The 27,025-nt window shown below is 39.4% G+C and overlaps 2 protein-coding genes across 4 annotated transcripts in view; one reads left to right on the top strand and one right to left on the bottom strand.

Annotated features, from left to right (window-relative positions):
• Window positions 1-25,640, top strand: part of LOC127451980 (vasorin-like) — a 34,341-nt gene extending 8,701 nt beyond the window's left edge. The window contains exons 2-3 of one of the 2 annotated variants that reach the window (XM_051717082.1): window positions 4,122-4,196; window positions 21,840-25,640. In XM_051717082.1, coding sequence (XP_051573042.1) covers window positions 21,868-23,862 — 1,995 coding nt within the window. In that variant the 5' untranslated portion in view covers window positions 4,122-4,196; window positions 21,840-21,867 and the 3' untranslated portion in view covers window positions 23,863-25,640. The remainder of the gene's footprint in view (window positions 1-4,121; window positions 4,197-21,839) is intronic. The other variant, XM_051717083.1, reaches the window with a different exon arrangement.
• LOC127451975 (mitochondrial import inner membrane translocase subunit tim16) overlaps window positions 1-27,025 on the bottom strand; it is a 190,048-nt gene that overhangs the window by 75,789 nt on the left and 87,234 nt on the right. The gene's annotated exons all lie outside the window — the stretch shown is intronic.

Below are 27,025 nucleotides of genomic sequence, written 5' to 3'. Positions count from 1 at the left end.
ATGTGCTGCGCTGTCTCGCAGAGACTAGCTCTGGAACAGTTTGTGAGTGAGAAACAGCCGTATTGAATTTTGGGTTGCTCTGTATTGGCCAGAACTCATCTGCTAACAAGATGGGTAAATTGTAGATGTCATCAGCTTATACTTATAAACTACTTTGATTAAATAAGGCAGACAGAAATTTTATTCAGTACCATGATGTATAAATACTACCGTTTAAATAATATATCATTATTAATGACAATTCATTTTCTTCTTTTTTATTTTGGGGTGATATTTGATCCAAATGCAGTATGGTGCTTTAAAGAATGCCACAGTATTACCACCCCAGTTTTCCACATCACATGGGTGTTTTGGATTGTATGTTACTCAATGACAAGCCTTTCAACACACATGTAATGCCTGAACTGTGTGTGTGTGTGTGTGTGTGTGTGTGTGTGTGTGTTTAATTGCATGTTTTTCTGGTGTTTACATACTTTCAGATCTCAGAATAATAGATCTTCACACTACATGATGTTGCTCTTAGATTTCAGACAGGTTTATGGATTTTGCGCTATGCAAATGTCACACAGCTTGAAGTGTCATATTTCCAAAAGATGCAGATAATGACGTCATATAATTATAGCACAGTAAAGTTATATCTAAACGAGTATATACCATTGACTTCTATTGTTTTTATAAAAGCTAATAATAATTACCACATACTTACCCTAACCCTGCTCCTGAACGAAGACTTTAAACATTATTTAATTTATTTTAAATGACATTATATAAAATCAATTTTTTACCTTTAAGAACATCCCAAAAGGCATATTTAGCTAACTTTTGAGGGCTAATTTGTCGCCAAACTGTAGCTGCCATAGGCAAACCCACAAACACACACACACACACCTAACATTTACCTAGCTATCTAAATGAGGATATACCACAGACTTCTTTTGACTATGACAGAACAAGAGAAATTTAAGCTGCTTCTGAGAAAGGTGGATTAATTGACAGAAACAAAATTAAAATGCATACTTTAACACGCTTGAATCGATACTGCATGACAGAGAACGGCGAGAGGTAAGCCATCAGCTTGCATTCCTGTGTGAAGTCAATGTGTGTGTGTGTGTGTGTGTGAGTGTGTGTGTATGTGTCAGATAAACACTCCTGGGCGTCTGCAATGCTTCACTTGACTGCATTCGACACCTCTGGAATCTGAGGTGTTAAAACGACAGCACTCTGCTCACTCACTTTCCATCGCAAAAATCGAGCTGACATTACCTTAACAGGCAAAAAGCTACAGTTGTTTGTTTTCCTGCTTGACTGTCAATCAGCAAAAGAGTCCCTTCTGTTCAGGGATTTCTGCAAATGTGTACAAATGTGAAGGAATGCAATAAGCTGAAAAGGAAAGACAAGAGAGAAAAGTAGATTTTTACATTTTCAGGAGAAAACTTAAGTGGTGGTTTCCATGCAAAATTGTAGTTCTGACTGGTTGCTAGAGCATTGCTAGGTGGTTGCTAAAGTGTTCTGAGTGGTTTTGGCACGTTACTACTGCAGGGTGTTCAGAGTGGTTGCTAGGGCATTGCTAGTGGTTGCTGAAGTGTTCTACGTGGTTGGCATGTTGCTAATGCCAGGGTTATTGACCGCTAAGGCATAGCTAGGTGCATAAAACCACTTCGAACACTTTACCAACCACTAGCAATGGCCTAGCAACCAGTCGGAAAGCCCTAGCATTAGTAATGTTAAAAAAAAAAAAAAAAAAAAAAATTTTTTTTTAGCTATCTCCTAGTAATACCTTAGCAATCACTCACAATGCCCTAGCATTACCAACATGCCAAACACCACTTTGAAAACATCCATTTTCAGTTCCCTAATGTCAACGATTTTTCAAAGTACACTGTACACTGCAAAAAAATGATTTTTTTACTTAGTATTTTTGTCTTTTTTTCTAGCTAATGCCTGGGTTATTGACTGCTAAGGCATAGCTAGGTGGTAGCTAAAATGTTGTGAGTGGTTTTCGGCATGTTGCTAATGCTATGTTAATCTGGTTGCTAAGGCATTGCTAGCTGGTTGTTAAAGTGTTCTGAAGGTTGTTGTTTTTTGACACGTCACTAATGCTAGGGTGTTCTGAGTGGTTGCTAGGGCATTGCTAGTGGTTGGTAAAGTGTTTTAAGTGGTGTTTGGCATGTTGGTAATGCTAGGGCATTGTGAATGATTGCTAAGGTATTTCTAGGAGGTAGCTAAAATGTTGTGTTTTTGTTTTCTTTTTTTTTTCTTTTTTTTCACATTACTAATGCTAGGGCTTTCCGACTTGTTGCTAGGCCATTGCTAGTGGTTGGTAAAGTGTTCGAAGTGGTTTTATGCATGTTGCTAATGCTAGGACATTGTAATTGTTTACTAGGGCATTGCTAGGTGGTTGCTAAAGTATTCTGAGTAGTTTTGGCACATTGCTAATGCTAGGGTGTTCTGAGTGGTTGCTAGGGCATTGCTAGTGGTAGCTAAAATGTTGTGAGTGCTTTTTGTCACGTTACTAATGCTAGGGCTTTCCGACTGGTTGCTAGGGCATCGCTTGTGGTTGGTAAAGTGTTTAAAGTGGTTTTTGGCATGTTGCTAATGCTAGGGCGATGTAAGTGATTGCTAAGGCATTGCAAGGTGGTAGCTAAAATGTGGTGATTGGTTTTGGCATGTTGCTAATGCTAGGGTGATCTGACTGGTTGCTAGGGCATTGCTAGGTGGTTGCTAATGTGTTCTCAGTGGGGGTTTTTGGCACATGGCTAATGCTAGGGTGTTCTGAGTGGTTGCTAGATGGTTTCTTACTGGCCAAATCAAAAGATCCCACCCCCAGGTCTTTTTGATTATCAGGGGCCAGTTACACCAGCTATATGTAAGTTACAACTTAGCCTAGTTACAATTTAAGCACTACTAAATACTTGAGCATTGCACCATTAAACTTAGGTAGAACGTAACTCTACGTATAAACAAAATATTTACAGCAGCCTCTGACCAGGAGTAACGGTTGGAATAAAAAAGAAGACTGATATTTTATTACATCAATGAGCTCATGTTTTGCGTGACAGGCATCAATCCTTTCGACATACATTATGATATTGACATTTACACTCATTTACATTTATGAGAGAGAAAAAAACGTACTTTTAAACGGCTCTTCAGCATGAAACCGATCTAACGGTGCAGTTCTTAGGGTCCGTCGCTCAGTGTCAAGTTTCAACACATTCAAAATATATATAGGATATTAAATGAATATCATGTCTATTTATACAGCCTGTTGTATTAGTATTTATTTATCATCCCTTATTTATTTTAGATACAAGTTCCTATATATTGTTATTTACACAGGGCAAATATACTATTTATCCAACCTACTTTTATTATGTATTGTATTTTAATGGGGATACAATTTATTACAGCTGACAGTTATGTGAGTAAACAAGGTTTGAACATCAACCGTAACAAGATCAGATTGAAATGCATGGCTTTTTAACACTTCTGTGTACAAATTTAAAGGCTATTTATTGGATCAATACAGGTAAATGTCATATTATGCGACTATGCATTACTTTACAACCTACTAGTTAAGTCTTGCCTTAAGAACAGGTGGTGCAACCAAATTAAGCACTGACTTAGTTACAAACGTCCCAACTTGTGTGAGACCTTACGCACAGCTGGTGCAACCCTACCCTGGTCTCTAGATATGGCTCGGGTCCCTCCGCCAATGTTAGTCTTATGGATATTTTCACACGTTTTGTCAACTATCAACAGGGAAATTCACAAGTCTGATCACTTAGAAAGTAATAGCTCACCTCTCTTAAAGGAGCCTTTATGATGGTATCATTCATGTCTGTACCATAAATGGTGCATGACGAGTTAGTGTTCAAATACAAACTCAAAGTATGAGCAATAGTAATAGTAATACTTGCCGTAGCAAAACCACAAATTAAAGATTGTGGAGATATTCCACCATCTGTTGGACACAAACATCCAGAGACAGGCCCATATGTGTGCCCACCCTTTTCCTCCCCCCATAAGTGCTCTTCCTGAAACATTCCAGCCACTGCCTACAGTTGGACATACAGCTACCTGACGCTGTCTGAATCTATGTCCTTCTCCTCCTCTTACAGAGCTAACGGAAGACGTAGAGTGAAGAAGAAAGAGGAGTGGACAAGAGGAGACGAACTGTCCCGTCATACACTCTGGTGAGTCTTGAATGCAGGCGGTATGTGACAACACTTTGGGGAAAAATATCAATATGCCGTCGACCTAATGTCTGTTAGTGTTTTTTGGAGCATGGGAGTCAGAGTTTAGAACTCACTTAAACGATCTGGCACGCCAAGCTTCCAAAACCACACATTTGGCTGAAGTTGTCGAATAAACCACAAAACATCCCGTTTCAATAAGCCCCATCTCAAATTAGTTTGAGCGCTTAATGAAAAGTTGCCTAGTAATCGAGGGTGTGTTTTTGAGCGTATGGAATGCAATCATGCTGAGGAAGGAGGTAAAGTACCCAGAGGTGTTCAAGTTTAGTTCCACCTCTAATCAAACACACCTGAAGCAGCTAATCAGGGTCTTCGAGTTCACTGGAAAATTACAGTCAGTTTTGCTGCTGTAGGATAGGACTGAATCTAAATTTGCATAGTTAGATTTTACATTTACACTTTACATATTCATATAGCAGATGCTTTTATCCAAAGTGACTTACAAAGGAGGAATACAGCATTCATTCACATATTTCTGCATCCATAAGCAATGTTTTTAATTGATATTGAATCAATTCAGCACCTCACTGTTTTTCAGCTTTTGAATTTATCACCAGCAGTCTATGTGGAGAGGCAGGTCTTCAAGGCAGGTCAGCCTTCTTTGGCCTCGTGGTGTGGTCGTGTTTGTAAAAAGGCAGGGGAGTGTGTCTATTGAAGCATTTATGTAAGTTTATGAGGGGGCGTTACACAGCCAGGCCAAGCATGTCGCAGCAGTCAAGACTTGAGCATTTTTAAAGGGGGGTTCTTGTATTGTACCGCCTGAAGTCGGAAAAGCACTTTTGCTGAACTGCCCCTCCTCAACTGTTTGTGGCCTGTCCCAAAAACCCCAGCAATGGCCTCAGTTTGAGAGTGTGCTAATTACTTTGTATCCTGTTTTCCCCTTGTACTGGACATAATAATACAATATATAAAAGACAAGGTTTTTTTTTGTCCACACTAATGTGTTTAAGTTTGAAACGTCCATTTTCAGTTTTCTAAAGTCAATGTTTTATCGAAGTATGCTGTACACTGCAAAAAAAAAATTTTTTTACCTAGTGTTATTGTCTTTTTTTCTAGTAAAACTATTCAAACATTCTTTTTTGGGGGGGGATTGTTCCCCCTTTTTCTCCCAATTTGGAATGCCCAATTCCCAATGCGCTTTGGTCGTGTAGTGATTTGCCTCAATGTGGGTGGCGGGGGACGAATCTCAGTTGCCTCTGCATCTGAGACCGTCAACCTGCGCATCTTATCACATGGCTTATTGAGTGTGTTGCCACGGAGACATAGCGTGTGGAGGCTTCACGCCATCCACTGCGGCATCCACGCTCAACTCACCACGTGCCCCACCGAGAACGAACCACATTATAGCGACCACGAGGAGGTTACCCCATGTGACTCTACCCTCCCTAGCAACCGAGCCAATTTGGTTGCTTAGGAGGCCTGTCTGGAGTCACTCAGCATGCCCTGGGATTCAAACTTACGACTCCGGGGGTGGTAGCCAGCATCTTTACCACTGAGCTACCCAGGTCCCCTACTATTCAAACACAAGCAGAATGCTTTAAGATATGTTGTCTTGTTTTTAGAGAAATCCAACAAAATGTAGTAACATTTATGCTTATATCAAGAAAACATTATTTGCCAGTGCTTTTATTTACCCATTGGCAAATATTATTTTTTTTTTCTTGTTTTAAGCATAAACTCCACCACATTTGGTTAGATTTCTCTGAAAAGTAGACCTTTGTCTTAATGTGTTTTACTGTAAATGTGGTCCTTCAAAGGGGGTGAATTTAAAGAGGCAACTATTCAGAGTGTGTTTTACCATGCAAACTGACTAGCACCTAAAGCACAGCACGCTGTTAGCATGCTAATTAAAACACTGCTGCTAAAAACATAAAAACAGAAGACAAAAAAAAAAAAAAAAGTGCAACGTACTGATCGACTAGTCCCTAGTACACACAAACATTTTTGTCAGCTAAAGGAATTTATCCCTGGCCCAAGTGGTACTAAATTCCTCCTATTCTTGAAGCAGCATCTGCCAACACTATATCTTTCCGCCTAAGTCTTCAGGTTGCTGTTTAGCATAAAAGCTGAAGCGACGTTACTCGATACTCCAGTGCATAGTGACATCCTGCTCGTATTTGTTTTACACCAAGCTCGCAAGTTCTCCTACATATCCAGTTCACCCTGAGCCTCATAGGTACCTGTGTGTGTTAGTGTTTGGATTTGTTTCCCAACCAACCCTCAAGAGCTTGAGTCTGCATTGCAGTCATTTACACAAGAGGAGAGAGAAGGTGTTACAATAGATTTAGCACCATCCTAAACCCCACTGACAGCACAATGCTAAGATTTAAACCTAAACACACGGTTAGACAAACACAGGCAAACTGAGCCATGCACACATCAGCCCTACACATAAATACAAATGTTAATACTCAAATAAAAACTACTGGTCATACATGTGTCACTCCAGGCACCATGTGCTTCACCGATTAGCAACAGAATGACTAACGGATACACAACACATGCAGTTTCCATCCACTAACCCTCACACATATGAGTAGAACAGAAAATAAGGGCCCATCTCTGTGTGATGATGGACGGGTAAGCTTGAAGAGGCACCTGGGATTGGTCAAATTCAATTTAGCAAAGTGTTTAAAGCAGGGAAGAATGTTTACAGAGCGCATGGTTAGCGTGTACGAGGATGTGTATATTGGGAATCGAGAGGCCTCTTTCGTTCTACTCTTGCAAACCCCCCTCTCTCTTTGTACCTTTAGGCTTAAACGGCTCTCGGGTCTCTGCAGAGACGTCTGAGGGAAAGTTATGAAGTTCTGCTGTGAGTGTTATACCCGCCAGGACACTTAAGAGGTCCACGGTCTCTGATTTCTGGAGCCACCCAAAACTGAAAACTTAGGAGTCTTATTCACTAATTATTGTGTAAAAAATGTGTATTTACATGAGCTTATGCAGGGGCGAAACTACAATATACTGCATGCAATACATGCATCAAAAAGCGAATCATCCCAAAGAAGGCAGTCAGATGGCGAAACGTTTAAGTGGTCGCCAACGTTGACATTGCGTACCACCCCATAAATGGGTAGTTGCGCCCCTGAGTGTACGCACATAAATTTCATCTAACGTTGTTCTAATATTGATACATTTGTATTGTTCTACATGAGACATTCGCGTAGTTTTGGTTTGAAATATTCAAAATTTCTAAGGCTAACATGATTCCGTGATTTTTGTGTACTTGCCGTTTCTGTTCTAAATTTGATCCTAAATTTTAAGTGCGCAATTATTGATGAATCAGGATTACCGAGTGAAAACATTCACACAGCTTTTACGCACCAATGCGTATGAATGCATGTTTATATCATCTACACAAGACACGACCGGTGTTGTACGTGTAGAAGTTGACATGCACAGACAATCAGCTGTGAGCTGTAGCATCAAGCGTGTGCATCGAAACAGAACGGGTTGTCCCTAAACTATTGTAGACAGCATCATTGATTACAATGGGAGGGATTTGCTTTTGACGAGCACTGTGCTGCTTACGTATGGGGTAGACAGGGTGTTAGTGAGTAAGGCTCTTTGTTTTATTTGGGTTTCTTTGAATAACCTTGTACAGTTTTCTGAGATGCGCCTGATAGGAAGTGTTGCTGGTTGCAATGTGCTGATAGCAACCAAAGTCTGTATCTGGTGACCCATCCATCTTGCGCATCTAAGCTGTCTGTGGGATCTTGGAAATCAACCAATGATGAGCCAGTGGGCAAACAATATGTTCTTTTGTAACATATAAGGCAATAGATGGATCAGCTTGTCATGTTTATCTTTTATCACGTGTGTGTGAGATGTGTGAGTGGGTTATGAAAAACAGCCCCAAGGCTTCTCACCAACGGTAAACAATGCCAGTTACACAAGCAGGTTATAAGGAGCCAAGTTTCCTGATCATCTGGAATAAGGAAAAATGCACACTTCCAAATTCTGTCAACAACTACACATAACAACATACCTAGACAATTATATGTCTTGATGCACACTGCTCTTTCAATATACCAGTCAAAACTCATGCAATGTGGAAAAGGAGCATGAGGTCGAGAATCTGGAGAATGATAAGTGCTGTGATGGTTCCTAAGTTTCGGCAAGTTGCGGACAAACAAAGGCATGCGTCCCCACACGCCAGCAATGCATGATGTTACTGTTTTTGTACATTTCCGTCATAGTTATGTGTTCTTTTCTTATCAGATGGCTCTTTGTTTATGCTCAGCCTTCCAGATTAGCTGATGTGTTGCGTTACTCGCACATGATTTCACCCGTATGTGTGAAAGCAGCTGACTGATAAAACTGATCTTCGAGTGATGACGGCTCTGAAAGAACTGTCACACTGATAAAAGATGTAGATGCTACAGAAGTTATAGGGCTTTTGCACACTCTGATTCCACACATTCCCACCTGTTGGCTGTCAATAAGCATGTCTCTGGTGCAAACAAACACGCATGACACGCATGACTAAGAATATTAAGCGTCTACCTGATGGTGACTTTTAGGTAGGATACAATGTTTACTATGTTTACCACAAATGATCAAAATTATATTCGAACAAAGAGGAAAAGGTTCCTACATAAGCTATGAGGATATAACCCACTATTTGCTTAAATGATTGCAATGAAAAAACAATAGATGAAGTGATAAAGAAAAGGATTGCAGTGTGCACACTCTTTTGTTTGAATGACAGAACAGGTAGAATCACTTGAAACGAATGTTTGGAGTAACAAGCAAGTCAAAGAGGTTAAAAGGAATTTAACAATGAGACTCAAACATACATACAGGGTTACTCAGTTTCAGCCTCTCTTAAAAGGCCAAATATAGACACTCTACAACTTTTAAGCTCTCTACGCCCAAGCATCATCATTTCTGTTTGCTGTTATTTGCGATTTGGATAACCCTCTCTCTTCCTGCTTATGTGTAAGCCATCACAACATCATAACATGCTAGCAAATGATGCATTTCTAATACCACTTGGTATCTGTCCAAAATCGTGTCAATGCACATTTGGATAAAGCTGAACTCAACTCAACTCAACTCAACTGTTGTGTCACCAACCAATAGTTGTTTTGCTCAAACTCTTTTTGAAAATGAATGACTTCCGGATGCTACTAACTGCTATCAGTGTCCCTTTAAGGAAAGAAAAAGACATCATCTTTATATATAAACTGTGCTGGCTAGCACTAGGTACTTCAAAGACTGCCCAAAGATCACCACTGTTCTTGTGTAACCCGAGTAAGCCTAAAGGGTCACATCTTTCTTGGTCCTTGGGTGACTTGTGACCTCTGCAACCCTGTTGAACAAATCTGTACCCCACTCAACTGATCTCAAATCACATTTTAAACTTTGCAGGGTTATCTAATTCCTTGCTTGACTGAGATTGATGGCAATGCATACCGATCGACACATCACAATAGATTGTAATTAACAATCTATGTCGAAAATCTTAAAGTCAACGTTAAGCTTAGTTATGGGTTTATAAGAAGTACCTTAACAGAGAGCTAATCTAAATGAAGAATCTCTCTGTATGGTGACTGAGATGGCATGCTGACAGCAGGGCTTTGTGTTGTTTCTGGCTCAGTTATTAAAGCCATTCATTGATAAAGGCATGCTGATGGAGAACATCAGGCGAGCTATGAATCCAGACCTATGCAAACAACCATGAAATAAGGTTTGCTAGAGGCCCTACATCTGACAAAGCCAAGGAGGGTAGTAGTTAGGGTTAGGGGTTAGGGTTGATGTTGGCTTGACAAAGCCTTGCCTGAAAATAAAAGCTTGAATTTTTTAAGTTTTACAGGCCTAACAGTCAGATATTGGTGGATGTAGCTTGATCTGTCTGTCCATGTATGCAGTACATGCTTGATCGAATATTTAAAGAATGATAAGATCCAAAAGATGTGTAAAACACGTGCATGTAAATGCGCTCATTGTTTTAGTTTATTTGAAATCAAACTTCTGTGCATTTAAATGTACTGACTGTGTTGGCTTTGTCAAGCTAACATGATTCCTTACATTAAGCAAACTTGTAAATCCATTTCTTTTTGGATTTGCATACTCTTAAGCGCACAGTTGAGAAGCAGACTGTCCTTCTTTTCCATTTCGCTCTCACCCACACGGCTCGTTCCTGTTCTTGCAAGGAAAACCAAGCAGCAATATGGCTGCAGTTCGGCTTAGGCTGTGGCAACTGCGCAGGCACCCGTCCGGAGCGTTGGGTTTCAATACACCCCGGGGGCAACAACAGGCTTAATACAACCTGTGTGTACCTGCAGAAAAACATGGCTTTTCTATCATCTCTGATGTTACAGGAATTGCAATACAAGGCTGCGATGGAATCGGGTTACAGACAAAACACAAAAGTCCAGACATGCCTCCTTATAGCCTGCGGACGAGCAACTAATTGGACAGCGAACACTGTTGATTCTTTGTTTCATTAATAAGTATGTCAGGCTGAGGCTGTGATCAAAGATGGTTATCTTAACCACCGTGAAAGATCTAAGAGATCATATTCAATGCATTCACTATAACAGTGGAGGACGATGTAGCCCTTTAGAGGTTATGTACCAATTCCAAACTCCCATAAAAATGCAAATCCTTTTTGTGTTGTGTAATGGTCCATGTAATAATAGCTAGACTATATTGTAAAGGAATAGTTCACCCTACAATGAAAATTCAATCATTTACTTGCTGCATTGCAATCGTTTGCATAACACATTTGAATATTTCAAAAATGTGAATCAGATTTGAGAGCTGTATCGGCTTAGGGGACGATTTTCAGCGAATAGTGAAACATTTTGGTCTGTTCCTCACAAAGTTAACATGTGGCTTTAGAAGACGTGGAATATATTGTATGAGTCATATGGACTACTTTAATGTGCTTTTAGGGTTCTTTTTTGTCCATTTTGGAGTTTGAAAGCCACTAGTTGCTATATGCATTCAATGTATGGAAAACAATAGCATCAACATTCTGCTAAAGATCTCCTTTTGTGTTTCATAAAGAAAAAATTAAGTCCTAAGGGTTTGGAATGACATGAGTGTAAGCAAATTAATTTTAAATCTTAAAATCTTGCGATCCTGTCTCTCATTGGTGTAAGCAAACTGTTTTTAAAGGAATATTCCTGGTTCAATACAAGTTAAACTCAATTGACAACATTTGTGGCATAATGTTGATTACCACAAAAAAAAAATATCTTGACTTTTCCCTCCTTTTCTTAAAAAAATAAAATAAAATAAAAAATTAATAGTATAGCCACAACACATAAACAATATGCATGTTAACATGATCTCAGTGTGATAAAATCACTTACTAACCCTTTCTGTGTAAAGTTATATCCAATTTTACAACTACATTGCCATGATGATGTAACACTGTAATTCCCAATTTGGAATGCCAAATCACCAATTTGCTCTAAGTCCTCGTGGTGGTGTAGGGACTCGCATCAATCTGGGTGGCGGAAGACGAATCTCAGTTGCCTCTGTGTCTGAGACAGTCAGCCCACGCATCTTATCATGTGGCTTGTTGAGCGTGTTACCATGGAGACATAGCGCGTGTAGAGGCCCACGCCATCCACACAACTATGCGCAACTCACCACATTCCCCACCAAGAGCGAACCACATTATAGCGATCATGAGGAGGTTACCCCGTGTGACTCTACCCTCCCTAGCAACTGGGCCAATTTGGTTGCTTAGGAGGCCTGGCTGGAGTCATTCAGCATGCCCTGGATTTTAACTCACGACTCCAGGTGTGGCAGTCAGTGTCTTTGCTCACTGAGCTACCCAGTCCCCCTTTGATGTGTCTTTTTGAGTTTTTGTTGTGGTCGCATTAATACAGAGTGAACTTAACATGAAATCCGACACTGACAAAACCATCACTGACAAATATTGCACAAGCTATTCTTTCTTCTAGATCCTCTTTTAAAACAACAATAATTCTCTCCTCTATTGAATTATCAAATGTTCCTCCACAGAGCTTTTCATAGAATGGAAAAAAAACATCTCTGGCATCAAGTTTAACAGGTATTGTCACATTGCATAATAATGCAAACACTTCCGTAGGTTGTAAGCATTAATAAGCACAATCAACGGCTTGTAGAAACTGGCATATTCAGGTTAACAGATGACATGCTTCCGTAGGTTGAAGGTGACATAGATCTCTGTGCAACTCTCTTAATATTTCCCTCTTCTTTTTCTAACTCTTGCTGTCATGAATCAGTTTTTTACGGCCATTGTGGGTAACAGGATCCAGCTCTGTACAGGCGAAGCAGTGGTTTTATGGGCATTAGGGGTTACCGGATCAACTCTTCCAAAAGCTCCTATTTAGCTACTAACAAGCAAAAAGTTCCCTCTGCTGGGAAATGCATAAAGATCTTCTCCTTCACTTCATGTACAACTCTCTTCTTCCTAAATTACACAACATTACTTTCCTTCTTTTCCTCCAGTCACTATCCTGGTTCAGAGCACAAGGAGGTTTTTCTGAAGATAAAAACTCCCGACATGACTCTGGTCATTGTTTTGGCCCCTTCACTCTCTTGGCATCGGGCACCTTCACGGTCCCTGCTGATGAGCTCATTCTTTTCTCTCTCTCTCTTCATTCCTGCGCTGCTGTTTTCTATTCTTTCAGATTATATAAAGAGCCAGAGAGACAATGAAAAGAGAAGGCATTTCCCTTCCCTGAAACTTGACAGCTTTATTCTTTTGTGTTTTGTGCTTTTGCGGTAAAAGCCTTGAGCAATAACGCTCTCATGAACAGCTATTTAAATCAAGTTTTAATAGCAAATATATACATCTCTTTGAATGAACCAGTGCCATCCAGGGATATGCAAATCAACAGAACGATACGTTGACGACCAAAAATAGGAACTTAAAGAGACATGGTCCCAAAAATGAAAACTCTATCATCATTTACTCACTCTCATATTGTGCTAAACACATGACTTTCTTTTGTGGAACACAAAAGTAAATGTTACGCAGAATGATAGCCTTGGTCACACACTCAAAAAACAACCAAAAAAAAAAAGAAAATGCAATGAAAGTGAATAGTGACTGAGTCTAACATACACCAATCTGCCACAACATTAAGACCACCTGCCTAATATTGTTTAGGTCCCCCTTGTGCTGCCAAAACAGCGCCAACCCGCATATCAGAATAGCATTCTGACATGATATTCTTCTCATCACAATTGTACAGAGCGGTTATCTGAGTTACCGTAGACTTTGTCAGTTCGAATCAGTCTGGCCATTCTCTGTTGACCTCTCTCATCAACAAGGCGTTTCCATCCACAGAACTGTTGCTCACTGGATGATTTTTGTTTTTGGCACCATTCTGAGTAAACTCTAGAGACTGTTGTGTGTGAAAATCCCAGGAGATCAACAGTTACAGAAATACTCAAACCAGCCCATCTGGCACCAACAATCATGCCACGCGCCAAATCACTGAGATCACATTTTTTCCCCATTCTGATGTTTTTTTTCCATTGAATCGCACTGGCGATAAAAATAATAAAGCTAAAAAAAGAAAGAACATACTCTAGATACATCCACAAGTCAACCTCCACAACTACAGAGTCAATTAGTGAGTCTGATGGGGGTTTTTTGTTCTTTTTTTCTTGAAAGCCCTGAGTAATACCTTCTGTTCTTCTGAGAAAATGTTTTTAAACAAAGCTCTTCAAATTCGGCTGAGTGTTTAAACAAACATGTGAACTACGGGAACACAGGAAGAAGATACAATGCCAAAAAGCAAGCTAAAGCCAGATAGTTTAGCACAATAATAGTTTAATCACATAGACTTGACAGGTCTCTCTCCGTTACTGGTCTTCTGTCCCAGCACAGAGGCACTTGAGTTAATACCGCACAGCAGGGGAGTCACTCGGCACAGATTTGAGAGCTTAAAGGTAATCCAGATAGAGGCATTTTTTCATCAGTTGCCTGATAAGACTGAGGCAGCCAGAGGGAAGAAGAGAGATGGAACATCTCTAAGTGTCGGGATAGGGGTTTATCTGAAATCAGAGTGCATTACAGGAGAGCTTCCACTCTGTGTGTCCTTGAAGCCAAAGTGAAGAGCTGCCTGACTGCTTGCTGATTAGATTTCTTCTTTTGACGCTTTGGAATGATGCATGAAAAAATAAAATAAAAACACCTGCCTAAGCTGAAAAAAAGGGAGTTTCAGGCAACATTCACAGTCTTACCTTCATACCTGCCCTAATCATGGATCCTTTTCAAATCTCCTTTCCACCATTTGATGCCTTGTCTGTCTGCTAGACACATCCATCCACCCACTGTTATGCTAAGGGTGTACTTAGTTTTTCCACGTGCCGTTCCATCTTGCGCACAGTCGAGCACTCTAGCCTTTCAAAATATACTCTTTTGACCATGAGCCCACACAGATGCGTTCGACGCATGCACACTATAACTGCTTTGTGATACTCTTTAGGAATGTCAACGGCATGTGCTTACTCGACAACGCGCAAAGACTAAAAACTAGGTTGCAAACGGAAAGTCCGTGCGTACTGATGATGAAATTTGCGAGAGATTTGCCGGCATGTGGAAAACCGAAGTATACTTTTACCTTTAGCGAAGCTACTTTGATACTTCCCAAACCCCCAATTTAAAGAGAAATTATTTAAATAATTGGTAACACTTTACAACCAGGTTCCATTTGTTAACATTAGTAAACAAGATTGGTTAACATTAATTAACAATAAACAATACTTTTACTACATTTATTAATCATGGTTAATGTTGGGGGCCTGGGTAGCTCAGTGAGTAAAGACGCTGACTACCACACCTGGAGTCGCGAGTTCGAATCCAGGGCGTGCTGAGTGACTCCAGCCAGGTCTCCTAAGCAACCAAATTGGCCCGGTTGCTAGTGAGTAAAGACGCTGACTACCACACCTGGAGTCGCGAGTTCGAATCCAGGGCGTGCTGAGTGACTCCAGCCAGGTCTCCTAAGCAACCAAATTGGCCCGGTTGCTAGGGAGGGTAGAGTCACATGGGGTAACCTCCTCGTGGTCACTATAATGTGGTTCTCGCTCTCGGAGGGGCACGTGGTGAGTTGTGCGTGGATGCCGCGGGGGAATAGTGTGAGCCTCCACACACGCTACGTCTCCGCGGTAATGTGCTCAACAAGCCACGTGATAAGATGCGCAGATTGACGGTCTCAGACACGGAAGCAACTGAGATTCGTCCTCCACCACCCGGGTTGAGGCGAGTCACTACGCCACCACAGTGACTTAGAGCGCATTGGGAATTGGGCATTCCAAATTGGGGAGAAAATAAAAAAATAAAAAATCATGGTTAATGTTAATTTCAGCATATACCAATAAATATTTTTTTTTAAAGTTGTATATAACATTAGTCAATGCACTATGAAATAACATGACCTAACAATATTTAACTATAGTTAACTAACATTAACCAGGATTAATCGATGCTGTAAAAATATATATTGTTCATTGTAAGTTCATGATACCTAATGCATTAACTACAGTTAATCAACTTTTTTGGGAAAGTAGTTAACTACACTACAAGCTATACTAGCAAAAAGTTTATAATTACATTGAAGACATGTTAGGGTGCCATATTTTTAATACATAACAATCAGATGTTACATTTATTTTATTTATTTTTTTATTAATTATTATTATTTATTTATTTTTTGCAATATTTAGCTGTATTTATCTGGCACAAAACAATGTGTATCTGAATTAAGGTGACCAGTATTTTAGCAGATAAAATGACACTAAATACATCTAATAAAATTAGAAAACATTCTTAAATAAAAACGTCAAAATATAAATAATAAATATAATATTATTTATAAATATATCATTAATATAAATATAAATATTTCACTACAAAGAAAGATGTAAACAGCATTTGGACTTTCTGAGCAGGGCAATTAATCAGTGAATCAGTTTTCAAACATTGTTTTTCTTTCGTTTCCTCACATCTTCTGCACCACCCTGATGTTTGGCTGGCTTATCTGTGTCTCTTTCCCTTGGTCTACGCCTAACCCTCTTCTCATCTCTTATCCTCAGACTTTTCATCTCTTAGTTCAATCTTTTTGACCTTCGGGTAAAGTTTAAATTCTTAGCATCGTCTTTGTTCTCGAAAACTATACTTTATTTTTCACCCCACAGTATTTGTTGACTAGTTAGTTGTGTTTGCCCATGCAAAACTTGCTACCATGTTGCTAGAGGTGTTCTTGGAGGTTTCTTGGGCTATGCTGTTCCTCTAAGGGTTCATTCGTACCGAATGCGTTCTTGCTCTTAAAAAGCTAGATACAGTGCAATAAATAGAGCAGAACTCAGGTTTCTCAATACATGTTTTTAACAGTTTTTTTAGCTAGCGCATAATTGCATTGGAATGCAATTGAAAAACAAAAAAAGCATTCAGACTGAACGGCCCCTAATAGTCTTCAGAGTTTCATCATGACTGCTAAGTTGTTCTGGGAAGTTGTTATTGTGTTGCTATGCATGTTGCAATTGTTGCTAGGGTGTTCTGGGTGGTTCAGTGCAAGTCTATGGGATGTTTTACCCATTTTATCACAAGCAAAAAGGCAAAAATCTTAAGTCTGACTGCTTATAAAAGAAATATCACACTTGTCCACCACAAAATAATTAGGGATAATACTTACAATACTTTAAGTATGAGCAATATTATCAGTGATGCTTGCATCAAAAAGGCTGTGCATTTGGTTTGTCCACGTCTGATATCACACTTTAAATTCAATTGAGGACATTCCCACGGTACTCTGACAGCCAAACACCATGGCACAACATCGACCCACGACCCCCCTCATGATTAACTGCCCATAAAGCACTGTGCTCCACCTGTTATCAGGTTATCTGGAAGGTCTTCAAGTTGTTTTTCCATTGCTGCCTCTAACAAAACAACTAATCAGAACTGTAAAGCGTCATGCACCACTGAATTCTCAGGAGAGATTTATGCCCAGTATAGTTCTTTGGTCCAAGAAATGGCGCATTTGTTAAACCCTGGCAAAGTAGATCTGGCTGATGTTTGTTGGCATAATCCTGTACTCTAGTTACCCTAGCTGTAAGATCTTGTTGATCAGCACCATTCCAGCAAGACTGCGTCAGGCACAGAACATAACCGGAGATCATTACTAGAACAACAGATATAGTGTGTCAAATCTCGTAAGAGAGGTCAAACGGAGCACGAGGGGTAAAGAAATATCACTGCATGCACATGACACATTGCATAAACTTGAAAAGAAAAAAACCATGAAAACAGAAAGTGTTGGCTATCCATTGACAAATTTATTGGTAGATTTTGGAATGTTAACACTTCTGCTAATCGGCCAAGCAAGCATGGTTAACGGCCAATGCCGATAATCGCAAAACCCTCAAATATCGGCCGATATATCGGTCTGTCACTATACTCAATCTGTAGTTTGTCTAAAAAAATCTAAACCATCCTTAAAACAAGACACTTTTACTTATAGGGATGAACCGATATGAAAATTGTTGGCCGATATGATGACGATTTTAACCAATAACTATAGGCCGATACCGATATTTTGGCCTAAACTTATTTTGTCATCAGATCACTGTTTTACTTAGGGATTATACTTATTTCATTGTTCTAACCTTAAATAATTTCCATTGAACATGTATTGAATCTGTTGAACACATGACAGGCCAACATTTTTGAGAGAGCCTCAATGAAAGATAAATACAAGATAAAAAAAGATTTGAAATAAAAAGATAAAACTATAATAATATGACGATTGATGTGGGGGGAAATATTATTTTGCACTTCTTTTAGGCACTTCTGTTTTTGAAGTTTTAAACAACAGAACTCACTTTTTTTTTATATGATTAACATTTTTATTGATTCCTGCATCGAACACAGAATAGCAAAACTTAAATACACTAAATCAACATTTAACTCCCACTACCACCTCATCCCCATCCCCAACCACAACCCGACCCTCAACAAACACCCCTGTGGTCACACATGAGCACATACAAAAGAAAAAAGAAATAAAAATATAAACATCACACACATTAACAACTTCCCCTCTCTCCACTGTTCCACCCTGAGAACCCTCCAAGAATGACAAATATCTGCCACATTTCCCAACAAACAAATTACGAACCCTTCTTCGAAAGCCGCCACCCTCCTCATCTCCGAGCACCACTCCTGAAATGGGGGCCCTCCAGACGACTTCCAACCCCTTAAAATCACTTGTCCGACGATCATAACACTGGTTAAGACCCAATTTGTTTTATGTTTATTCCCTATGTTGAAGACCGCCCCAGAGAACTCACATTTTACATATTATGATACATTACAACCTAATATTATGCATACATTTAATTGATTTTGGTAAGTGGTTCTCTACATTACACACAGAAACAATGATTATAAACTTTATACAATGCAATACATTTACATCATTAATTATGAATAAACCATCAGTTTTCATATGAGCGTTTTCATGCTTATGATGGCGATGGTTTTAATTTGGTCAATAATTGAGAAGCAAAATAGTAAGTCCTATTGTCAGAAAAATCGTATACATTTGTTTTCCTTTTGAATTACTTTTATTTTTCTTACCCCATTGGCAAACTGTTTTTTCTTGTATAAGGCATGAATATCACAAAATTTTGTTAAGACTTCTCAAAAAAAAAAAAAAAAGACTTAATATCTTGCGTCATTTGGATTCGTAAGTGAATGTATCAGGTTTAAAATATGTTTTCATATATTTTTACTGGAAAACAAGACAAAAATAATGAGTTAGTTTCCTCTTCTTGCTTATATGATTTCATTTCCAAGTACTGATGTTTCAAGCACATTTTTTCATTTGTGTGCCAAGAAAATGTTTTATTAAACAGAAAAAAGCAGGCAGATGAAATAGCTCACACGTAATAAGCAAAGGATTACTTTCAGAAAAATATGCATGTGCTTGGCAGCTGCCGCTAGCTTTTTTGTGGGTTTATTTGCACAGAGCGTCAACTAAACATACTGTCAGAGGAAAGAGACTAGCATCACAGCCAAAAAGTCAATACGACAGAGCAACAGGAAAAGCTGAAACCTGCTCTACTGCTTTTCAGACATCCATTCTAAAAGCGCAACATAAAAAGCAAATCATGTCTTCTGTGTTAACTGTTAACTTTGCCCAGGTGACTTTAAAGGGACAGTTCACCCAAAAATGAAAATTATGTCATCATTTAGTCACACTAATCTTGTTACAAACCTGTATGACTTTCTTGCTTCTGTGGAAAAAATAAATGAAATAAAATAAATGAAAAAATAAAAATATAGTGTAACTTTCGGGAAGGGCTACGGGTTTGTCAGGCCAATGGGAGATGAGTGGATTGTTCGGAAAACCTGTTTAAATACAATCACTGTATTTGCAATTTTGCAAATAATCAGATATTATTTCAAAGATCTTTATAAACTTGCGTTGAACACCTCTCTGTCACCCAACACACAATAATAACTCCAAAAAACTAGTCTGATCGAGATACAAGCCTAAAACTTCCAAAATGTCATAAAAAGTGTATTTTTTAATGTGTATTTTTCAAAAATAAAACACTCTGTGTGGAAAAAAAATCAGCCGGTCCAGTAAGATAAAATACACTTATATTTAATAAATATTCTCTGAAAACAAATACATATTTTACACACTTTTGCTCAAGTAAATGGTTTTTACATATTTTTTACTGCAAGAAAGAAATGTCATATTGTGTTTCCTAAATAACCGATACAGGAAACAGTGAAGGGATCACCAGCAGGCCAGTGAGAGTGATGCCTTAATAATGCGGCCTGAGGAACAAAATGAGCCTGCTATCTTTCGATTCTGTCCAATAAAACAGAGTAAGAGAATTTCACCTCAACGTGAACTTCTAATATAAAACCCCCCACACTGTCCTTAAAGGCTCGGAGAGAAATAGAAGAAGGGAAAACGGGAGAGAAGGAAACGTCTCCACCCATCGTTTCAAGGCCAGATACTGCAGTGACTAATCTACTGTTTCTCTGCTCAGTCCAGTCTCACAGCTTCATATCCCTATATCTGTCTTCGTCTCGATCTCCTCCCTGACTCTTACGTGTCTTGCTGAATGTGTCTGAGCTCATCCGATGAGCTTGATTTCTGGCATTCAGGGTCAATTATGGGATGAATCTAGTCAGTAAGTTTCCATTGTGAAGTTTAAAACGGCCTTGACTTTATGTTGTTGTTGGGTACCAGTCTGTATCGCTTTATTGATGGAATAATTCACTCAGAAAAACATTTACTCACCCATAATGTTGTTTCAATATCGTAATATTCTGTGGAAAATGAAAGAAAATATTTTCAAATAGTAACATACCTTTTCGTTTTACTCATACCGTGAAGGACAAAAAAAACACAATAAAACCACAGTAAAAGTACTCTATACGACTCGTGAACTATTTTACAAGTCTTCCGAAGCCATATAATCAGTCAATATTCACTTAATATTGGTCACGAGATGCAAAACACCCAATTTTCTTTTCCTGTAAAAATACCTAAACATTGATTTGTGTAAAATGTGATTATTTGGTGAATTTTAAAAAAATAATCATTTTGTTTTCCACGGAACAAAAGAAATTCTTACAGGTTTGGAGAGACATTATTATAAATAATAAATGGCAGAATTTTCATTTTTGGATGAACTGTCCCTTTAAACTGTTATTAATTTTGTAAATGTGAAATGTAACTCTTGAAACAACCACATTCTGTGACTGAAAAGAACATGGTGAACCTTTCCCTAAGGAAGAAACAAAGTGTACAAATCTCTCTCACAAGGACTCTCTACGACAAGGACGTGAACTTGAGAGTTGGTGCTATGTGTAAAATCTATGTGGGCTGTAAAATGGTGTAACAACAAAATATGCTACATATATCGGTAATACATTGTGGGTGGCACACTGCACAAAGCAGAAGGGCAAAACATAACTAATGCACTTACTAAACAGCCGACAGTGAACCTTACCTGAAAGTTAATGAGAAAGACACCATCTGGTTGTCATCATCTATAAGGAACTCACAATTTCCACAATGTCAATTTCATAATTTTGATTTACTAAGAAAACTAAGGTGAACGTCACCTTTAACTCCAGCCAGACTTTATGTCACTACCACAACCTATTTTTCAGGCAGAACCATGTCAAGAAACTTTGCCTTTGATCAGCCTTTGAAAGCACATGGTCGAAAGCAACAGTTGTAATCCCTTTTGTCCAGCCACATAAAAAAAGAGAACTCAAAGACCTCAAAGAAAACAAATACTGTGGCATGTGTTGCAACATGCCTTGGTTTAAAAAAAAAAAAAAAAAAAGTAAAAAAAAGGAAATAAGAAACAAAAAATTCACTGTCAATCGCTTTAACAATTTTGAATTTGTTTGCAAAGTACTTTAAGGCCTAGATTGCTGCGTCACAACATTCCCAGTTTGATCTGACAAAGTTGAAATGTTTGCATGTGTTAAACAACATTTAAAGGCATCCCAAACTCAAAGAATGCAGCATGACTTTGTCTGAAAGTGAACTTGTCATTCATTAGTATTTCTGTGTTTCATTGCAGGTTGTGAGGGGTGCATGTAGGCAGCAACATGAAGCCCTTTGTCCCTCTTCTGCTGCCTCTCCTCCTCTATCAACTCCTGCCATCCCTGGTGCTAACCAACACCTGTCCAACAGACTGTACCTGTGCAGTCCAAGACTCCATATTCTGCTTCAGTCGCCGGGCCACAAAAATGCCTAGTGAGGTGCCCACAGCAACTAAGAATCTCTATGTCTTCAAGAATGGCATTGAGACTCTTTCCCAGGAGGACTTCAATGGCTTGAGCAGCCTGGAGATGCTGGATCTAAGTCAGAACAAGCTGACAGAGCTGCCAGATCGTATCTTCGAACACCTCTCCTCTCTCCACAACCTGGACCTCTCGGCCAACCAGATTGTTCACATATCCCAGGAGAGCTTTGCAGGGCTGGAACTTCTGGAGAGGTTGTATCTCTACAGCAATCTCATAGAAAGCATTCATCCTGCAGCTTTTGATGGACTAGAGCAGTTAATAGAGCTCAAGCTGCAAGGAAACAAACTGACAACACTGCCTGCTCTTAAAATGCCCCATTTGCTCTTACTGGACTTACGGTTCAACAGCATCCCCTCACTAGGGCCAAAGGACCTCCAGACACCCAAGTTGGAGTCACTGAAACTGGGCGGGCTGGGGCTTTCCAGCCTCGATGAGGATCTCCTAGGAAGCTTTAAAAACCTCCATGAGCTGGACATCTCCAACAATCAATTAACTACTTTTCTACCAGTATTGCGGGAGGCGAAGGGCTTGGTTACTCTCAGTCTTGCTGGGAATCCAATGAGCCCTGTGAAATGGGAGGACTTTGAAAAACTTACAGAGCTTCAAGAGCTGGACATCAGCAATCTCAGTCTCCAAGGCTTGCCGGAGACCCTAACCCGGCTCTTTCCTCTCCTGCAAAGACTGACCGTTGCCGAGAACCCTTTTAACTGCCTGTGCAACCTGGCTTGGTTTCCTAGCTGGCTTCGAAAAAAGCAGATTCAGTTGGGTAGAACTGAAGAGACACGATGCCACTTTCCTCCATTGAATTCTGGTAAGGTGCTGGAGAGATTGGGACATCGAGACTTTGGATGTCCAGTGACCACAACCGTTACGACTCGCACGGTGAAGACCACTGTGGTACCTCCAGCTCTGGTCACCAGTTTGCCAAGCACATCACATGCGGTTCTCCATGCCAAGCCAAGTGGAAACCCTTCTACAGAAACCAGAAACAACCCTCCTCCTCCTACGCCAAGTACTAGCATCGACCCAGACCTCAGAACAACCTTCTGCCCAACAAATATCTGCCTCAATGGAGGAACATGTTGGCTTGATAATGAGGGACACCTGGAATGCATTTGTCCACCAGGAACATTAGGTACATATTGCGAAAATGACTTACCTACTGTATTCACCACTGTGGCACCTGAAATTACCGCAACAAAAGTAACTAGCTCATCTATACTTTTGGACCTTCATAGGTACATTGAGATGCGTCCACACATCCGTGGAGTACGGTTAACCTACAGGAACCTCTCAGGCCCGGATAAGCGTCCCAAGCAACTCAACATTCCTGCTTCTTACCCGGAGTACACACTACGTGGACTCCAGCCAAACTCTACATACTCTGTATGTGCCAGTCCATTGGGTGAGTCTGGCAACATGGATAGCATATGCACTGAATCCCAGACGGTGAGCCAGCAGCCAAGTCCTACTGGAGCACGACTGGAGAACCCAAAGATCACCACAATGCTCATCCCTGCAGTCGCTATCCTTCTTCTGCTAGTTCTAATCGCCATTGCCGTTGCCGTGGCTTGCTACATGCACCGGAAAAAATCAAAGGGACAGCTGGATCTCGAATGTGATTCCTCACAGCTCGAGTTAAATGGTTTGGACAATGGCACTCTGCCTCAAAAGAAAGAGATTATCTTGTGTCCGTCAACAGTGCAGAACGGTGGCTTGGACTATGAGGTTCCACTCATGCAGAATCACTGTACTGCTAACAACAACGTGAACAGTTTAAAGCCATCATATTTCTAATCACGAATTAAAGTTTGGGTTATTTACCTGCTAAAGTATGAATGCTGTAGCCTTACCTTCTCCATTACCTAAAAAGGTACCACTGTGGACAGCAGTGTGATCAGCCACCAGGTTCTTTGTGAAGACACGATGGTTTTAGCTGGTGCAATCTTGCTAGGATTTTTCTGATGGAGTATATTTAGTCCTCCGAAAGTGCCTTTACCATACCAGATCTGAAAGAAATCTGAAAACCAAAAAATCTGCATTCATTTTGTCTTTGAAACAAAGTTCTTGGTGCACTTGGCTGCCACTTAAAAAAGGAAATAAGGCTGACTGAAAAACGTTGGTAATATTTCGACGTGTAGCACCTGTGTGCAACTCTAAGGAGCTGCACTAACTGTGAACCAGCCCTACATTTAATTGGGCAATTGAAGATATGGACTTCTTAAGGCATTCGAAGGCTGATGCTTGTGATACCTTGATTTGCTTCGTGAAGTTGCAAATATTGTTTTTGTTTGTACTTTTTTTATTTTGTAACTTTTTTTTGGCACAATGTTTTTGTACAGATATGTGACTGTTGCCAGGCTGCTCATCCCCCCCACCTCTCGTGACTTACAAAGCAGACAAAACACTAGCTTGTAACTTTGAAGATTAAAATTGACTTGCACCACCAAGTGAATCAAAGGCTTTACTTTAGAAATGTCAGAGAGTCTAAGTAGTTAAATGTCTATACAGACTTGAAACTAAATCCCTCCTCTATTTTTCAGCACCAATCCCCCTTTGTCCTCAAAAACAGAGACAAAACTAAAAGACACACAGGGCAGGTGACTGACTGAAAAGCAGATTAATGTACATTATGTCTGTTGTAAATAGTAAATCATTGTAAGCTACAATCCCTTATGGGAGCCTTTCTGTTTGTGTAACAAAAAAGAGGTTATTTCCTAATCCACAGTTCAAAATTAGCCGTAATTTTGTGTTGTCAGTCTGCAAAATTAGTCTTTGCACTATTTACAAGTTACTTGCCAGAAGGTTTCACCTTTGCTCACTTGCATATTTTACATGTTTTATGTTTAAAACAATAAGATGTGAATTAAAATAGTTCAGAGCTAGAGCTAATGTATGAATGAGGTAGCAGATTTAGTTTAATCTAAACCAGCAGACTAATCTAAGACAAACCAAAAAATAATTTAAAACACACACTCCAAATCCAAATCTCCAAACCCAATGGTTTACAAAGAAAGAGCATACAATTATTTAAAACAACCATCCATGTTCATTTATGACACTTACGTGTAATTTAAAATGAGGGAGCAGCTGAATATACGGTAGGTCCTTAAGAGTTTTTCATGGTTATGTTTACGGTAAAATGCCAAACCGAGACAGTGGGGAGCTGTGCTGATTTACCTCTGTGAGGAAATGTGTTACTATTTTAGCGCTTGTTTTACAATCTATCAGATAACATAATCATTTTTCTTACTAACAAGAGTGAGAAAAAAATGTAATAAAATTGTGCTGACAAGTGTATCTGTGGCCTTCTGCTTTAAAAGAAGAAGGATATGTCATTGAAAAAAATGTTCTTGATGAAAGATCCAAACTGGAAACCAAATGAAGTATTGAAAATATTTGGGAATATTTTTGATAAGACAGGCGTCTAATTTTCCCTGTTTAATTTAGGAAGCTCTTTTTCATAATTGTCTGTTATTGTGTCTACCTGGAAATGTTTGTATATGTATGATGTTTTTTGTTTTTTGTTTTTCAAAAATCTGCAAACAAAATTAATAATAAAAACAATAATGCTATCATAGTTTTCTCTTACTTTTTTTGGTGTGTGTTTATTATTAAGATTAAAAAAAAAAAAAAAAAAAAAAAAAAATTCCCAAGAGCAGTTTACCGAAGCTGAAGGTAGGTATACACACACACACACACACACACAGAAAAGTGTTAGCATCCTCAACGCCATCTGCAAATGAATTACCTAAAGCAAACTTTTATGAGGAATTTTATGATTTGAGTGCGTATTCGATTTTCCCTTTATGGCGAAAGCTTGAGATAAACTGTGGAATTTTATTGAAAACATACAATTTCCAAATCTAATAACTGCAACTTCACCACCATCAATGTCACCAAACTAAACATAATGAGCATTGTTTGTTAATATACCCATCCTCAAGGGCGTAGATTTGGTTGAATATTGGGGGGATTGCAGTGTGAAGCATCTAGGGGTTACCTCCCCCCCCATCCCCCCTGGAAACTACCTCCTGCCCATCCTGACTGACCACCCGCCTGTTTTATAGGTACACTTGGCAGGAGTTTGCGACAAAAGCTCACACTTTTCCTAATCTCTGCATAGCTACAACCATCCAGTTGAAAGCTGCAAAAAGTGTTACACATACACACCCCATACAACAACCCTATTAAGTCTCTTCAAGTTTTCCTGTTCATTTTTGGTTGAATTAATCACTTTGAGGACCAGGCTCTGAAGCAAAACCAGTTTTAAACCAACTTTAACTCATACCAACGCTTTCGCTAAAACCGAGGAGAGAATAATAGCTTAGACGCCATATGGAAATGGACATGTGGTCAGAAGAACACGCAAAACCTCAACATACATTACAGGAACACGTCAGTCACAGGAAGTACACACAGTACGCTTAGCACAAACCAGTCTGTGTGTGGACACCGGTGAGTAGCTGAGCGCGTGTGCGTCTGCTTAACAGCTTTTCAATAAAAGGCCCCCTTTATTCCCTGAATTTAAGACCTGGTCCTCTGGCTTGAGTTCAAACCCAGACTCAAACTGAGCAGCTCAAAGAGACTATTGTGGCTACCAGAGCTGACTTTTTCAAATTATCTTCCAACAAATTCCACAGAAAATTACTGCAGAGTAAATATTAATCAGCTGCCTTTTTTTTGTCACCATACTTTTTGGAGGACTGCTGAGGTTTAGTTTCCAAATGTTGATGCCAAGAGTAACCAGTTAAAACACAGAGATGTGTGTTTAAGGAAAAGTAGTTCTCTGTTAACGTTTTTGTCCACGTGTGCCATAAATACTTCATTCCAACACCCTATTTACAGGTAAAAACAGGAGTAGAGTAGTTAATGCAGAAACCAACAGTTGCACCACTGAAGCCCTGCTGAAAAAAAAAAAATAAAAAAAAAAACAACAACTAAAAAGCCTAACCGTACG

This window comes from Myxocyprinus asiaticus, chromosome 14, assembly GCF_019703515.2.
Source record: "Myxocyprinus asiaticus isolate MX2 ecotype Aquarium Trade chromosome 14, UBuf_Myxa_2, whole genome shotgun sequence".
NCBI classification, from domain to species: Eukaryota; Metazoa; Chordata; class Actinopteri; order Cypriniformes; family Catostomidae; genus Myxocyprinus; species Myxocyprinus asiaticus.
This window is presented reverse-complemented; position numbering and strand designations above follow the sequence as displayed.